Raw genomic sequence first — 18,297 nt, 5'->3', positions numbered from 1 at the left:
ACATTCATAAAACAAGCACAAAATACATCACAAATCAGTAAGTAAAATTAATACATCAGCATAACTGGATCACCCCTCAGGGAAAACTTGGGTTAAGTTTTAAGATTTAAGTAGGTGCCTAAATGCCAGTGCTGTAGGTGCCTGCCTGATGTTCATTGGAAGCATTTTCCAAAGGACAGATGTCACCACATAAAATGTCCTCTTCTTACCGGTAGTGGACATAAGATGAACTGTGGGAGCATACAAAACAACTAAGACTGCCTCTCTTGAAGACTGATGTGCCTGGCCAGTGGCATACAAAGTAAGGAGTTCCCAGAGGTAATCTGGTTCCAAGTTGTTCAAGGTTTTATATGTAAATAACAAGACCTTAGACTTGGCCCAGTAGCATATTGGCAGCCAGTGTAGCACTTTCAACACAGGTATTATGCACTGTTGATAGGGCATCTGCTATAACAACCTTGCTGCAGATGCCTTATCCAGTCTTAAGGGAAGGCCCATAAAGAGGGCATTGCAGTAATCCAATCTAAACTATGATTGCCTGGACTACCATAGCTAAGCTATGGTATCTAGCAGTCCAGGAATAGTTGTAGCTGTTGCATCAGCTGACATCCAGGGGCAGTCCTAAGCTACACACCTGCTTCTTCAGAGGGAGTGTAACCTCATCTAGAAGAGGCAGCTAACCTATTTTCTGAATCTGGGAGCCTCTCACCCACAGAGCTTCTACCAGCTTTCTTTATTGGTCCTCATCTAGCACACCACTGTTCCCATGAATTGGTCCAGCTCCTGTGCTGCTACACCTGAGTCAGATGTTTTGGAGAAATAGAATTGGGTGTCATCAGTATATTGGGTGCCAGCAACATGTTGACACTGTGTTCCAAATCCTTTAATTACCATTTCCAGTGGGTGGCTTCTGCTTCCAGGAGATTGGCCAAGAGATTTCTCTGAATGGGTACAAGAACAAATACAATGACAACATAGCAATCTGAATTGCATGAAAAAGCTTGCCCTAGGCAAAAGTTACTCATCTTATGGCCTCTGTGGACAGTGCAGAGGCTACCCTTGGAAGCTCCCAAAGTTCTTTACAAGCATAAGCCCACTGTCCCTTTCTTTCAGCTAATGCAGGGGCACAGGTTCCAGTGGGCAGGTGGGCCACTCACTTGTCAATCACTTGACATCACATCAGGTGACCTGTTTTTGCCTGCGTAGTTTGAAATAAAGCTATACAGATAAAGACCCAGCACTGTCCACTGATTCTGAGGGCTTGCAAGGTTCTGTGAATGGGGCTCTGCACAGGGCTGAAATCCCCTTTGGGCCTGCTTTGTAGGGCAGGTGAGCATGGCTTTGTCAAAAAAACCTTCCAGAAGAGGTTTGGTGGGTCTGTTTAGGCCTGTGCTAATGGCTTCCCTGTCATTCCCCATGTTGTGGGAATGGGATTTGTTACTTATTAAGAGATCTAGAGAGAGTTTTCCTTTAGTCTGTTGCCAGTTGTTGGAATGAACATATCCTAGAGGGCCTTTAAGAAGAGTCTCTCAGGATAAATTGGAATAGGAATGGAATCTCTGCCTCAACATATGGATTCTATATTCTCCAATAAAAGTGTTTAACAACTGCATACTAATTTCCATATTATGATGTATGTGTAAGATTGGGTATAGGCTATTATTATTATCACCAGAGATCACAGGGCAGGTAACAACATAAAAATGCAAAATAAGAACAAAAAATACACAATAAAACAAAAAACAAGCCAGCAACCCCCCTCCCTGCCCACAAACCTATTTAAAGGGCCATAGAATGTTAATCAGCCTAAGGCCTGATTGAAGAGATGTTTTTCACCTGTTGCCTAGAGATATGTAATGAAGGTGCCAGATGACGCTCCCTGAGGAAAGCATTCCAGAATGGGGAGCCACTGCAGAAAAGGCCTGTTCTCATGTTGCCACCCTCTGGACTTCTTATAAAGGAGGCTCATAAAGAAGGGCCTCAGGTAGTGATTTCAGGGTCCAGATTGGTACATATGGGTAGAGGTTAAAGCTATTCTAGCTTTAGATAAGACATTGCATGTGACTCTTGATATTTTTCTTGGCAGGTTTACTTGCCTTGGACAATGTATTAAGGTTTGACTTATTAGAAACTTCATTTTGAACAACTATTTTAATTCTCATTCAAATTTAAAGATATCACATTATTAGAAATTTGTCAACGATTTGTTAGCTGAGATTGATGACAGCTACCGGTAAGTGTTGCAGTTATAATTGCAGTGATACTTAGGTAGATATGTAATATTTTCTTCTTTTTATAATTGTATTAATTTTTCAGTAATAACAATCCAATATAGACCACATTAATACAATACCAAATCATAATTCAATTTAAAAAGCCAATTGTCAGATTCCACATTAAACATTTTGGTTGACTTCCCAAAGTCATGTTGACTTCCCATGTTATGAGATTTTTAGGAGAAGTTGATTCCTTGTTCCCACTCCAATCTGCTTACTTAATCCAAATAATACAGTTCCGATGTTGATCCTTTATTTTAACAGCCACTGATGTGTTGACTTTTGTTCATATTTAACTGTTCCATATCCTTTAATTTGCAAGTGGAGTTTATATCTGATAACTCTGTGTGATTTTTTAAAAAATAATGTTCAACCTTCCTTTCTTGTTGCAATCAATCATTTTCGGCATTTCCATCCCACTCCAAGGACTCAATTTTACTGCTAGTGACCTTTCACTATCTTGCTTTTCTTAAAACCGAAAGTGGTCTGACCTCTGGCGTCTGGCCATTACTCCAGGCTCACTTCCAGCATTTTCTTTGAATTCTTTCCCATCTAATAACAAGCTGATATCTCGCCAACACCATAGTAAATCAAAGTTCTAGTCCTCTGTAGGAGGGTATTGCCATAGAACATCCCAATATTTTCCACACAGTTCCATTCTTTCAATTAATCTTTCAATTAATCCATAAGCATTATAAAGTCCTTGTTGATTCCCTCTTGCAGTCCATTAATAATTGCAATCCATTAATAATTACAATCCATTAGTAGCTAATTTTCTTCTTTGGTGAAGAGTTGCCAAATCATAAAACAGCATAGTGAATATATAAAAGAGAAAACTAAGGCTTCTCTCCACCACATACCAATCCAATTACGACGAAAATCTTCTCCAGATCGAGACCTTGGCAATCAGTGGCTGATTCATTTAGCAGGTTAACTTGTCTCTTTCTTCCAGAGCATGCCTGTTTCTTTAAGTCAGAATTCTGATAGGTCTTAAAAAACAGAAGAATCTCCGCTCAGGGTGACCATGTTGGAGAGTTTCCAATGTGTGCAGTGCTATGTATTCAGCGTCCCCTGCCCCCTGCATTCTGTAGGAGCGGGAGACAGATACTGGACGATCTGCGAGTGAGAGCTCCCCCCCCCCCCGACCGGGGTTTGTTTGTTTTTTGCAAGAATCATTACTCTCAAATTATCCTTAATTGGCTGCATGCCTGGGGTTCACTATCATGGGAACTGCTGTTTACCATGGTGGCAAAACCTGTAATATTTTCTATACTTGGGATACTCATAGTGCCTTGGTCACAGGAACTCATAGTGCCTTGGTCAAATTATTCAAGTTGGAAATCTAATGTATTTGGTTCCTCTACTTTCAGTTACCTCTCTAGTTTCCCCTAGATACTATGAACAGTAGTTTTAGGACCAGATTCTAAATCCTAGAACAGCACCAATTCCTTAATTCAGTGTTTCTCAAGGTTGGGTCCTCAGCTGTTGTTGGACTACAACTCCCATCATCCCACTGATCCTGCTAGCTACGGATGATGGGAGTTGCAGTCCAACAACAGAGTTCAAGCTTGAGAAACGCTACCTTAATTGGTTCGAGCTTGCGAAACACTACCTTAATTGTACCATGGCTGAAACAGGGATATTTGTAATTGTACCTGGATGCTGGTACATGTTTTGAGAGTCACTTCACTGCTGAGTGTGCTCACAGGTGTGTGTGCGAGGGAGGGAGGGAGGGAGGGAAGGGAGAAGGAGAAGAGATGGCTTTAGGGTGGGCTGCAGGGTGAAAGGGGAATGGGCAAAAACCCCTTCCACTAATTGAATGCAGTTTCCTTCAGTTTGTGGAAATGCACCTTTTGGATCAAACTAATATTATTTTACAGATTTTATTTAAAATGTTAAAAACAATTACTAAACCAAGTGTTGTCCTCCAACACAAATACATATACACATGTTAAAACTTGGAAACTTTTTTACATTACAGATTAAGCTCACACATGCAGAGATCAAACCTATTATGTGAAATTCAGTGGGAAATGCTACTGCCAAATGTTTGACAACCAAAACATGATATATCTATGGGATTTACTAAACCTATGTTCTGTACTGTACTGTTAAAGTAAGCAATTTTTAAATGCCCCCTTAAAAGTAAAAAAATTTTTACTGGCTTTTTAAATCTCAGGGGGTTCTCAACTAAAGACTTGAGATAGCGCAAGCAGATTCCACCCCATGTGACCATATCTGATTTAGAGGTGCATGGTGGAAGGAGGCGGAGAGAGGGTTCAATATTCTTAAGGAAATATGTTGATCTTTCTTAAAACTATATATAAAATGTACTTCGTGCATAGTGTTTTGTTTAGCTGCGTCACCTTTTCATGTACCTGTAATATGTGCTTACAAATCAGGTGTTGTGTGACACTTGTGGAATCTGTGCTTCTAGCCAGAAGTGGGTAGAAGGTTAAAGTTCAGATAAAATTTGTTCCAGCCTTTTTACTTTCATATATCATTTTAAAGAACGTGACTACTCATGTGAGTCATCCTTTTTCTTCTTTTAAAGACAACTCAGCTTGATTTTTATCGCCTGTCTCCAGTTATGATGATAAGAACATAATAGCCTGCTGGATTAAGCCAATGACCCATTTCATCTAGCAGTTTGCTTCCACAGTGGCCAGCCAGAAGCTTGCGGGAAGCAGCAGCTCACATTTGTCACTAGTTTGGCATATTCTGAATTTGAACATATTAAATCCAAGTAACAACCAAAAAAGCCCCCCTCCCTTTATTTTGCATTATCTGTATATAATTAGAATTACATTCTAGATACAGTTCTGGCACCACTGTATTCTGCTCTGGTCAGACCTCACCTAGAGTACTGTTCCAGTTCTGGGCACCACAGTTCAAGAAGGATACTGACAAGCTGGAACATGTCCAGAAGAGGGCAACCAAAATGGTCAAAGGCCTGGAAACGATGCCTTATGAGGAACGGCTTAGGGAGCTAGGTATGTTTAGCCTGGAGAAGAGAAGGTTAAGGGGTGATATGATAGCCATGTTCAAATACTGTATATAAAAGGATATCATATAGAGGAGGGAGAAAGGTTGTTTTCTGCTGCTCCAGAGAAGCAGACACGGAGCAATGGATTCAAACTACAAGAAAGAAGATGCCACCTAAACATTAGGAAGAACGTCCTGACAGTAAGAGCTGTTCGGCAGTGGAATTTGCTACCAAGGAATGTGGTGGAGTCTCCTTCTTTGGAGGTCTTTAAGCAGAGGCTTGACAGGCATATGTCAAGAATGCTTCGATGGTGTTTCCTGCTTGGCAGGGGGTTGGACTCTTTCAACTCTATGATTTAAATATTCATCTCATCATTTGTTCTTAAACAGGAGTGGGCAGCTTAAATGATAAAGATTGTGTTAGTGGGGGCCATTCTAGAATGCTTTTCACAGGCAAGATGTGCATAATAAAATTGCCTTTTTTTCTTTCTTAGCCCATACTTTAGATGCTTGGTGCAGCTCTATGTGGACCTCTGGTTAATTGTGATGCTAACTCTTTTATTAGCATTTTTTTGATACCGCATTAGTCAGTTTGTTGTGAGTCATGGTTTACTTAATATGAATCATCTTTTTAGCTGCGTATCTGTAATACTCTGGAGAGTATACTGTACTGCCATAGTTGCTTTGCATGTAGGTATAGTCTCTGTAAGAACATAATGGGCTTCAAAGATCTGAGGGGCAGACAATATTCTGATAATATATTAGCAGAAGAAACAGTAGATAATATTTGATTGGTTATTTAACAGCAGCTAAGTTAGTAGAAAACTATTAAGTGCATGTTGCGAGTTGCTTTTTGAAAATGTGTTAATGAAGTTACCTTTTGCTAGCATATTCCATTGAAACATTAAAGGTATGTGTTGTTCATATAAGAAAAAGACAATTTTTAAAGCAACCTGTCAGGTCTTTTACCTCTACTGTACTTCAGATTTTCCTTAAAAGAATAACTTAAGAATGGTAGGGAACAGTTGTTTGAAGCTAATGGCCAGTCAAAGTCCCCCAGGTACTCAGAACTGTACTGAAAATTTAAATGGCAGAGCAGAACATTCTGTACTTGAAACAGATGCTTAGCAACAGTTGCTCATGCTGTTAGCGATTTGAAAAATGTGTAATTGGTACTTTAGCAGTTTCTATTATGATTCGGAGGTGTGAAGAATAGATCACAGTTCATGGAAAGCATTGTTTTTTAAAACATGACTATGACATATTTGTTAAAAATCCGGGATTTTTTTTTTTTTACTATAAATGTCTGTTCTGATTCCCTTTGCTCTTTGTCCTCAACTTTGATCTCGGCAGCTAGCCACTAAATGCCATGGCATTTGAATCAATTCAGACTGTTCAGGCTGTTTTTCTTTGATAGAGGTTTTAAAATTAAATATGGCTATGACTCGCTGTCAGTGTGACAGAAGAGATTTAAAATTACATGGTGGGATTTAAACTTAAATGTGATTACATGACTCATTATTTGATGAAACTACTTGATTTTAAAAAAAGATAATGCCAGAAATGAAACCCATAACTTTAATCCTCAACTATGTCCTGTACATAAGAGGTAATGTAAATTGGCATAGTATTTTAAATGCTGGACATTTTAAAATTATTTACAAAAGTATACTAAGTGACAGAATTCATATGACGACCATGGTCTAAACTTGTGAATAGTCTGAAAGATTCCTGTTCAGTTGAAGAATCTAGCCCTTAAGCAAATTTTTAGTAAAATACCACTCTGAAACAGATTATGCAGAAAACTGACAAAATAATTGTATAAAAATATTGCACATTAAAATTGTGGAGATAAGATACGACTTTAAATTCAGTTAAGTTGTAACAGGTTGTATAGTTATAAAATGGTGAACGGAACACAAGTGTTTGAATATTAAAGCTGAAAAATAAAGCTAGTCTACTTCTGAGAGTGGCACTCAGGCATAAAAAGCCCTATTAATTTGTTTTTCATAACCAGGAAGGCTCAAATATAATATTTGTAGGAATCTGTGAAAAGTTGTGTTTCACTTGTGTTCTTCTGAGTAAGGATATTCATCTGTATGAATAACATTTACCTTCTGCCCTACCCAAGTCGGTGGGGTGGGGGCAATACCTTAAATATATAAACTTGGCCATCTACTTTATTATCAGGGAGTTTTAACCTTGACACATCCTCTTATGACCTGATATTATCAAGACCAGGTGCATGTCTTGTGTCTTCAAGGAGTTGTGCTTTTGGTTTATATATCGTTAGAAAGCAGGCAGGCACTATTCCTGTTTCTTATTCCTATTTCTATTCTTATTCTTATAAGTTTCAGAATCTAGTTTAATTTTTTTTTATTTCAAAAGGCCTTTGAATTGTTGTTTTCAGACATTTTAACATATCTTTTGAATTCTGTGTATTGTATGGCTGAGGCATATAGTGAAAAGCTGCAATTGATTGGATAGAATAAGCCCCGCTCTGAAGTGGATGTTAGCTTTTATTCCATTGCTGCTGGCCAGCAGTGTTAAGTTTCTTGGGATTTGCTGCATCTTCTGCTTTGCACATTCTACCATGGCAAAAAGAGCCAAGCAAGCTTTTTTCATTCTTGCCCAGTTTGCCTTCACCAGTCATGGATCGAGAGATTGTTTCTGTGATATAGATATTTAATCAATTTGGATTGCGTTCTGTACAAATCCCTGGTACATGAAAAATCATTGGCAACAGGGGAAGGGAGGGAGAGAGAATCCTAATCCTTGTTCTGACTCTACTGTATTCTTTTAATTTCATTATATATATTTTTATTGTAGATTTAGGATTCCTTATCCTGAAATCAGCTCATATAGATGTTGTTCTTGCATAAGAGGAATGTGAAAAGGGGGAAACGTAGCTTGGAACAGGTGCATTTGTTTATTATTAATATTAATATATTATATATTAATATTAATATTTACTGGTTAATTGCATATTGACTTTATTGATCTTGCTTGAGGTTAGATGGCGCCTTGGGGTTCTTATTTAGAAGCCATCTGGGCATTGGGAGATATATAAATTAATAAATAATGATATGCCTTGTATGTGCTGTTTCTCTGGGTTTGCACATTCTTCTGTACTATTCTGTTCCTACTTTTTGCTGTTTTACATTACAAATACCTTGCCAGGTTTTGAGCAGGTACTCATGATGTAATTGTTCTCCCCCTTCAACTAGATAGTGTTTTGAGTAACTTCAACAGAGTTACTTTTTTGTTTTCTTTCCTATCCCTACGGAGGAAGCAGTTTTTGCTTAAATATTACACTGTGATAGGGATGTATGGGATGTTAGAGGAGGCTTTCTGAGCAGACGAGACCAATAGTGGGTCCAACCATCAAGAAGGTGGTTTCTGCATGTGCTGTAGAGGGAAGTGTGTGGCAATTGGGGCTCATCGACCTGGGAAGGTAGTACATCCAGGAGAAGGAAAGCTCTGGTCCTAAACTGCTGCCTTGTGGGATATATTCAGGAGAAGAAAAGGCTAAGGAGTAAAACCTGCACAGATACTGAATGGAGTCCCTAAGACGGTTGGATGGCTGCTTGTACGCCTCCTTCCGGCAACTCTAGCAGCCAAGCTGGTGCTCAATGTATTGCTCTGCTTTCCTTTGGACCACAACAGCAAGGCCAAGGTCTTGTCACCATGGACCTCCATACACACTGCTCAAGCTTGTGCCACGAGGTGCACTCTGTTGTCTCTTGAGACAGATGGGTGCCAGAAGCATTGCAATATGTTACTAAATGGCCAATAGTATGGGATGAGGAATGAGTAAAATAGCATTTGAAAATCTTGCAAAATAAAAATATATGAAAATTTTTCTTCTGAAAACAAGCACATATGTCAAAGCCCATGTTGCCTGGTGTGTAACAACATATAAAGGATTCTTTATGGCAAAACATTGTGTGATTTGTCATAATGCATATTAATCCATTTTTACATTATTTGTATCACACCGAAGTTCAAGCTGGTTTATAAAAATCAAAATCTAATACCAATTTAAAATACAATAAAGATAAAGGTTCAAAACAGCACTGCAAAATAGCCTTAAACAGCCCCACATCTATCTGCAATTAAACCCGCCAATGTTCATACTAAATGGAAAGTTTTTACCTTTTTGACTGAGACTTTTGTGGATGCAATAGAAAGTACTGAAAGCACACAGGTGCCTATGGGTGCTGCCTATGGGTGCCATGTTGGAAACCCATGCATTAGGAAATTAAAATGGTTTTTCCTGGCACCTAAAACAAATCAAAGTAGGTTCAAAGTAAATATATTTGGTGATGACATCATACAATCAGAGTGCTACAACAGATAACCACTGTCCTTGTGTTCACCACCTAATCACATAATATATGGCATGTGTATATTAAACTACTAATAAATTTATCATGGCTACTACTTGCAGAAAAATATATTAATCTGACTTAATAGTATGTGGGAAAATTATTTCCAGGATCAGTATTCCCGTGAAGCAGCTGCTTCTGGTGCCAGTTTCCCTCCATATGTATATCATTAAAAAAAACAGAACAGGATTGGGCACACTTTCACTTTTAACTGCAGACATGAGCATATTTAAGGCTACAATGAGTACCAGTTTACCTAGACATAAGTCACATTTTGAGTAGACCTGTACAGTGTAGGTTTGTGCTTTAAGGCTGGGTTTGTTATTTTCAGGAAGCATAGAGATACATGTCAGCAATCTGAATTTAGTCTTAAAATAGCCATGAACAATTGAAATGTGGATCTGGTATGTAACAGAGTTGGCATATTTGGAGCCACTTGCAGAAACAGCCTTATCTTGGCTTACTACTTGTGGCTTGTTTGGGAGAAACAAACCATGAGCACTGCTTCACACGTAATGCTAAGCCAAGCCTTGTTTGTTTGTTCTGTATGTAGGCAAAGTAGAATAGAAGCAACTGAGCAGCATTGGGTGCATTGCTTGTTCATTGTAGACCAGGGCTGGGGCCAAATTTGGCCCTCCAGGCCCTTTTGTGCAGGCCTTGGCCACCAGCCCTATATACAATGCCATGGTTTATATGAATTAGTGCTGTGTAAGATAAGGCCACTGATTTATATTTTACATGAATACCCAGAAATTTTGCTAATATATTGTATTTTCTGTTCCTTGGGGAGATTGGTACCAAGTCTCCCAAGAGTGACAATTCTGGGAAATACCCTGAGCAGAAAACTATGCTGCTTGTCAATAACTAGAATTCTACTATTGTCATCTCCTCCATAAATCCGCAGTCTTGGATTCCCTTAGTTTGTTGGGTTTTTGTTTGCTATTGGGAGTTCTGACACTATACTAACATGTAGTTAGAGGCAAATAACACACCACATGCATCATTGCATGGGCTCACATCCATGACATTTGAAATTTCAACAGATTTGAGTCATCAAGGTGGTGCTGACAGCTCATTCCATAGAGAGGGGATATGTGAAGGAGATTTATCCAATAGGAGAATTCATAGTACTGGTAAGTAATCAAGCTATGGCTGTACTGTTAAGTTAAAAACACTCCCAGTCTCCCAGTCTTTCCCCATGTTAAATACTTTCCCCACTGTGAAGTATACCTGCTTTTGATCTTACAGAAATGACACTTTTTCTGTAACTTTTCTGACCTGAGATGGTGAACTTATTTTCAAAATGATACAAATTACTTTTTTACTTAAGTCACTTCTCTGTATCTTTACTCTTACTTGGCTTTCTTGCTGGTTTTTTTTTTTTTTTGCCTATGTGTCAGGTATAACTCATAGGTAATATATTGAGACACACATATAGACCCCAAATTAAGTATTTTTCTTTACAGTAGTAGAAGTAAAATTCCACAGTGCAATGTAATCAACCTGTTTAGAAGGTACACAATGAAGTTTTTGAAGAAAACCACTAGGAAATCAAACTACATTAAGTTTGCCACGAGTAACTGTATGGGAACCTTCATTAACACATTTTTTCTTTTAGTTTTGCCACAGAAAAGAATTAATATAAAGTAGCACTTAAAATTCTCTATTTGGTTTGTTTTCCAGGATGAAATAAAAGTGAAAAATAATAGGTACTTTAGTTGCAATGCAGCTGTTAACAATTTTTTTGTACCTTGTGAGTTCTATTGACAACCATACTTCTGCTTGAAAGAAATGTGAAATTGGACTTTGATCTGGACTCTGCTACAGACTGCTGATATAGGCAGATCAATCTGTTTTAGAGCTTAATACAGTACCTTGATTTTTTTCTTTTGTAAAAGTTATAAATTAAGAACTTAGAACTTGCGCTGTTTGCTAACTGAAAACTAAGGATAATATTTGCTGTTTAAGAAGTAGTACTGTATTTAACTCATTGCTTTTATTTCTACATTATTTGCAGTTCACTGGTCATCTCATCTTGTATACTGTAGTGTAAGTCTCTCTCTGTACAGTTCCTTTCAGTTTTTTGTTTTGTTTTCAGTATTAACATTCTGATTGAGAAGTCTCCTTGGAGGAAAGGTGCTTTAAGAATAGCATGCTAGCAGGTGATTTTCCAAGAATGAGCCTATTTTCTTCCTGTGATTTAAGACATTACTTCTAATGGCATCAAATTCACTGTGTGTTCACAGAACTGTGCTAAAGAATAATGATTTAAGATCAAGACAAGAATTAACCACCCATCTCACCAATCAGTGGCCTTCCCCAGGAGCTCTGGATGTTAATGCTGTTGCCTTGGATACACTACTTTATCGAAAGCAAAATAAGCAATGGGATGAGTAAGTTGAAATATTTGTGCAGTGCTCCTAGAAATTCCAGAAATTTCATTCTTCCCACCCCCACTCTAGTGCATCTTGTCAACCAGATTATGTATGTGTTTAAGGGGGAAACTGGTAGATAACTAAACATTAGAAAGCAGAATAGAATTATATAGTAGCATATTTATCTTAAGCACATTAGGTTGTATGCAGCTAAGTCATACTTGTGAGTACAGACACATTGGAATCAGTGGACAAATTAGACAAGTATATTGAGTTCAGCAAGTCTTCTCTGAGTATAACTTAGTTGGATGCAACCCATCTGCTATAATAAATCATACTCGTAAGCACGTAATACTTTTTGGGTGGTATCTAAGTCATACTCAGTTTAGACTCTTTGAAATCAATTTCAATAAACTTGTTAGTCATGACTGAAGTCCATTGATTTCAATGAGTTTGCTCAGAGAATCACTTAATTGTATGTATTAAGTGATTTCCAGAAAATCTTAGAATAACCTTTATTATCTGTTTTAATCAACAGTACCTGGTTTACATGCTGCATAAAACCATAGTTTAAATCAAACTACAGTTTAATGAATAAGCAGCATGCTGGTGCAGAGTGTTCATAGTTTCTTGCTGGCTGGCTGTTCTTGATTTATTTAGAGGAGACAAGCTATGAACCCAGATTCAGAGCAACATAACAAGCCAGAATCTTTTTTGTTTTGTCTGCAGCATGAGAGGAACAGGAGTGTTGAGGAGTACCATGGTAACTTTTGAGTATGGAAATTGTGGCTCATTCACATTGCTTTGAACTATGGATTAATGTGATGTAACTGAACCAATGCAAATTGTTCTGCGTAATGAGTTTAAGCTTGAGTAGTAGTTGTTGTTGTTACTGGCATTTTTATCCCACTCTTTATCCAAAAAAGGTTCCCAGAGTGGTTTACAAATATAAGTGAAGTTTTATCATCAACTGTAGTTAAGGACATACTCAATTTGTCTGGAGTGTTCATAAGGATCATTATACCTTTAATGAAGGTTATCAGTAGTCAGATGTAATGTGTGTGTGTGGGAGGGAGGTTCCCATAAAAGATGTGGCAGGGGCATGATTCCACAGCCTTATCAGCAGTGGGCAACATGTGCTCTTCCAGAAGTTGTTAGACTCTAACTACCATCAACCCATCAACATGAGCAATGGGAGTTGTAGTCTAACAACAGTTGGAGGGCCACAAGTGTCTGTTCTTGCTATATAGTTCAGCCTTAAGTCATCTTCAGCCTTTAAAATTTATTAGAATTATATTTTCATATTAAAATGGAAGTGCTTAATTGCATTATTACCTCAAATTTGCTGAGATTTTACTTGGATGTTATTTCACTATTGAATTTAGCATCCCATGGTACATTCTGCAACATAAAGGTTGGTCTAAAAATTATAGGAACATGGAGTGGAATCAAATTTGTTCCCTTGCTTTTGATCCCGTGTTGTCTAATGGAGGAGGAGCAGGTACTTTGGGCCACTGCACCATTTGCAGACCCTAGTCCCCCCTAAAAATCCATTCCAGAGAGTTGAAGGACCTTCCAGAGCAAGGTGGAAGGTGGCATGGGGTAGAGCTGTTGGGGAAAGGAGGAACTGGCAACATTTGCTTCCCCACTACATTTTGTTGTTGGTGAAGCTCATTACTATGGGTTATGCAGCACCACCTTGTGGTTGAGGCATTAAAGTGTTGATTAGGAAAGTGCATGCACACGAAAGCTCATACCCATGACAAACTTAGTTGGTCTCTAAGGTGCTACTGGAAGGATTTTTTTTAATTTTGGTTTCAGCTTCCAGAATTCAGTTTGCTTTCCTACCGGTACCTTGAGTCGAGTTGTCGCTGTTCTTTGTTGCTCCCTGCCTTTTCTCACTAAATACTATATATCTTATCTGCGGGGTGGTTGTTTTTTTGTGTGGTCGTCCTGTTTTCTGTGGAGGTCTCTTGTTCCTTGAGTAAATGAGTGTCTTCATGTACTTCACTTTAATTTCCCAGGGCCGGGGTGGGGTGGGGTTAAGGTTTGCCAGTTGGACGTCTTACAGTTTGCTGTTTTCATAGCTTTTCAACACTGCCTTTTTTTACGCTGTTTCTCTGCTGTTAATTCCTTTGTTTTGTTTTCTTCCAGTGTGTTCTTTCCCCCATGACTTTATATTGTAGTTTCTGCCACCCTGTTTCTGGCTTTGTGTTCCTCCTTGTTTTCCCTTCTTGGTGCCCACTTTTACAAAGGGTAGGAATCAGTTGAAAGTTTAAGAGACTCTTGTATTGGGAGCCATGCCCAGGAAGCCCCAGCAAACCACACCTTCTTATTAGGCGTTTGTGTTGGTCCCGTGCTCAGATTCCAGTCTGCAAAGCAATTTGTCTTTTCAAGAAATTATGTGTACTGCATCCCCAGTCAGCTCTGGTTGTCCTGTGGCTTGCAAAGTGACTCAGAAGTGCAAACATACTGAAGGGGCTGTTTCTCATAGCTCTGAATTGAGAGTACAGAAGTGCATTTGTTATAGGGATGAGTGCTCAGCAACAGAGGGGATGAGTTCTTGAATGGCTGTCTCCTGTCCTTTTAAAGAGAGAGGCTGTGTTGTGGGATGTAATGTGGTGGAGATGGATCACCAAGCCCAGCATGTGAATGTTTCTTGCTCCCACAGCTCCTCAGAAGAGGAGGACTTTGAGGGATTCCAGGGCTCTCCTGTCAGCCCCCAACCCCAGGAGTTGCCTTGTTTAGCTATGCCTCATTCATAACCTATTACTGTTAACAATGCTGCTGCTGGCACTTCTCATCAGGCTGCCTCGCTTTTCTCCCCAGTCTGTGTTATTTTCAGTGAAGGCCTTAAACCCAATCAAAGAGGTGCCATTAGGTGCTTTTTATTTAGAGCCCAGGGGGTTGGATCCTGAATCTAATTCTGTGCCTTCCAGTTCCCATAGTCAGCTCTATCTCGTTCCTTCTCATAATTTGGCAACTGCTCCATCTCTTATGGCAGGCAGCCAGCCACCTCCTGATGCCTCTTCCAGTCAATTCCATGCAGCTAAAGGCATTGCTGTTCCAGCTGATTCTGCATCTAATGGCCCTGCATTAAAGGGGAAAATATGAATCCTTATGGGGAATTGGATATTGAGGAAGTGGAATGAAGCGAGGGATCTCAGTCAGAGGCTCATTCCTCTCAAAAACCAAACTGTTAACTGCAGCCAACTTAGATTCAGGTGAAGATGAAGTCTGAGGAGAAAAATGTCGTGGGGAAGTTATGGCCAGATCCAGAATGTCTGACATCCATGGCCAATATGGTGCCATTAGAATTAGCAGAGCCCTTTCTTCCCAAAGTTTCTGTAGGAGTCGAGGAATAACCGGAACTGGAGGGAAGGCATAAAGTAGACCAGATGGCCACAAAGCTGCTAGTGTATCTGTTGCTTCTGCCATCAGACAATGGAACCTGGTGAAGAACCTCTCAACCTGATATTTTATGTCTGATGCAGAGGGTCCACTTTGATTATGCCATAACAAGTCTTAATTTCCTGAAATACAGCTGGGTGTAACATCTACTCCCCCAATATTACCCTATCCACGGTCAGATAAACTGTTGCTGACTTGGTGTTTATAGAGAAGTGCCCAGATGAATCAGCTGACTCACTTACATGGGATGATTTTTGGCCCAAATTGATCAAGAAACTGTGGTCTTGCAGGCATGAGATAGCTCGACATGTCCTGTTGAGCCTGATCCAAAAGCACTAGGGCACAAATTGGATTTTATATAGTGTCTTTATGCTGCATTGCAGTATATGAATGACATTTCAGCAAATGTACCTCTCTATAGGTGGCTTATACGGTACTGTAGTTTAGTTTTAGTTTTTCATATTTATAGCCTGCTTTTCAAGGCAGCAACTTGGTGCATTTAGTGAAAAGAAGTAAAGGATGGCTCGTCTCTGGTCTCCCAGTTGCTGAAGAACAAGGACTTGAATGATTATTTCCAAAGGCTTTAATGTTTTGATTACTGCAGTACATATACTCATTGCTGGCACTTCAGGCAACACACATGACTAATTTTAAATGCAGCTGCAAGGCTGGTACTCTGAACTGTCAAAACTTTAGTTGTTGATCACACACCCCTTTCTGAAATGGGGTGGGCTCATCATAGGGCAGTAAACGTTTATGCAATATCACACTACATATAGTAGGTGGAACCCTCGGTTCCCTACTCTTTTTGCTCCTGCTGGACCTAGTGAAATATCCCCATCTGGGTAGGCACAGTTACTGATGATGCCAAGGTGGGTGGTGCAGTGAGCGCTGAGGGAGTGTCAGATACAGGTTCTGGCAGCCCTGTAGAGGGAGGTGGGTCTCATGGGTCTCATCATGGGGACAGATGAGACAAGTGAGCAGCTTAAGGGAGCCCCCCTTCCCAGGCTCCTCACTAACAGACTGCCCCACTCCTGGCAGAGTCCCCTACATCCTGCTGGAGCCCTTGCCCAGATCCTCAGCCAAATCCTCCATCTGCATTGTCCTGACACAGCCATGGCTTAGCCCAAACATGCAGGCTTCCAGGGAGTAGATGACAGCCACTTGGCTGCTCCCTAGTTGTTTTGTTGTTTTTCTGCTGTGCTGAGCTAAGCCATAGTTTGGCTTAGCATGCTATCCAAAGTAGGGTCTATGGTTTAGTTCTCTCCAGACTAACCATGACTTCTACACCAAGAACAAACTTTGATTTGGCTTAGCATGTGTGAACCAGGCTACTGAGTATTTGTAAGATTTTTAGCTCTTCAAACTTATCAGAGTGGCTTACAATAAATATTTGAAAAAATAGTAAAATACAGCAAATCTAGAAAAATCAACATTAAAATAACAAACCAGATGAAATCAAAATTGTGTGTGGAAATAGCTGAATGTTAAAACCTTTAAAGGAATAGTGCAAATGTTCTTAATTCCTTGCCTATATCACCAGTGGAACTCCCTTTGGAATTGTACCCTTGTCTATAACGCTGCAATATCTCTGATATCTCTCTTTAAATAATGAAATGTGTGTATTCATAACTGAGTAGAAGATAACACCTTTTCTTCCTTTATGTAATCCCATTTAAAGAAAAACACATTTTAAAATTTCTAGCTTTATTTTATAGTACAGCATATTTGTCTGGAATCACTGATGCGAATAGATGTTTTCCTCTAAGTTACTATTTGCTATAGTACTTTATAATAAAAATAATTGCTGCTTGCATTGTATAGCGGTTTGAAGGTAGTTACTGGAATTGCTAATTGTTTTTACAGAAAGAGTTTTCACAGCCTGGACCAGCTTTCTGCTGATGTTAGCCTTTCTCAGACATCTTTGGATCCAAGCCATTTAGAAGATGGAGATGGAAAACAGGATGGGATGAATTTACTTAGTGAAGGTAATCAGCCTAATAATTTATCTTTGATAAAGTATTTAATACTTTAAAGCAACTTATTTCCATTAGGTTTTTTTTTTTGTACTGTACCTGCAGCTATCCTGCTTCTTTCCTGCAACCTGCAATAATTCTAAGATCCTAAATCAGGTGAATGCTAAAGGATGGATATTTTCAGTCCCAGTAAAGTCAAGACATTGAGATATAGAACAATCTGTCTTGAATAAGACAATTTGGTAAGGCATTATCTAGCTACTCTGGGAAAGGTTTTTGAGGAGCAGGTTATAATAAGTACATAAAAATAAGTGATGATTTAGGCCCATGTTTTCATCATAAAGCCAACTTGCTTACATGACATTTTATAAAATTTAATTCCATCTTCTCATTGCAAATAATAAGCATCAATTGCAGTTTAAGAAACCATACTCAGTTAAGACCAGAAGATACACATACACATGTGTGTTACTTTGCTTAAACACCATCCTACAATTCCATATCGTGTGTGTATGTGTAATACAGGATGGTGTTTAAGCAAAGTAACACACCTATGTGCATCATCACTTTATTTTTATGTACTTATTATAGCCTGCTCTTTAGAAACCTTTCCGAGTAGCTAGATAATGCCTTACAAAATTGTCTTATTCAAGACAGAATGTTTTGCACATACAGCAATGTTTAAAAACCTTAAGATTCACTTGTTCAATGGCATGAAGGCCAATTCTCAGCTTGCAGCTTCCAAACAAATTGAAATGCTTCTGCATAGTTCTTTGAATGTGTGAACCACTTGTCACCTATAAGATCTTGGTCCTGTGGGATGAACTGCAGCCTTGCAGCATCCTCCCATACTGCTAAGCTCAAAGTGATGTGCAGATCCTTAAGA

General features: G+C 39.1%; 1 protein-coding gene across 2 annotated transcripts in view; it reads left to right on the top strand.

Moving 5' to 3' along the window:
- The window catches only part of RUNDC3B (RUN domain containing 3B), a 32,254-nt gene that overhangs the window by 10,984 nt on the left and 2,973 nt on the right, over window positions 1-18,297 (top strand). The window contains exons 9-10 of one of the 2 annotated variants that reach the window (XM_035129962.2): window positions 11,896-12,042; window positions 17,302-17,423. In XM_035129962.2, coding sequence (XP_034985853.1) covers window positions 11,896-12,042; window positions 17,302-17,423 — 269 coding nt within the window. The remainder of the gene's footprint in view (window positions 1-11,895; window positions 12,043-17,301; window positions 17,424-18,297) is intronic. The other variant, XM_035129963.2, reaches the window with a different exon arrangement.

Source organism: Zootoca vivipara, chromosome 12 (genome assembly GCF_963506605.1).
Source record: "Zootoca vivipara chromosome 12, rZooViv1.1, whole genome shotgun sequence".
Classification (NCBI taxonomy): Eukaryota; Metazoa; Chordata; class Lepidosauria; order Squamata; family Lacertidae; genus Zootoca; species Zootoca vivipara.
The sequence above is the reverse complement of the archived record's forward strand: the minus strand, read 5'-3'. Positions and strand labels throughout refer to the sequence as shown.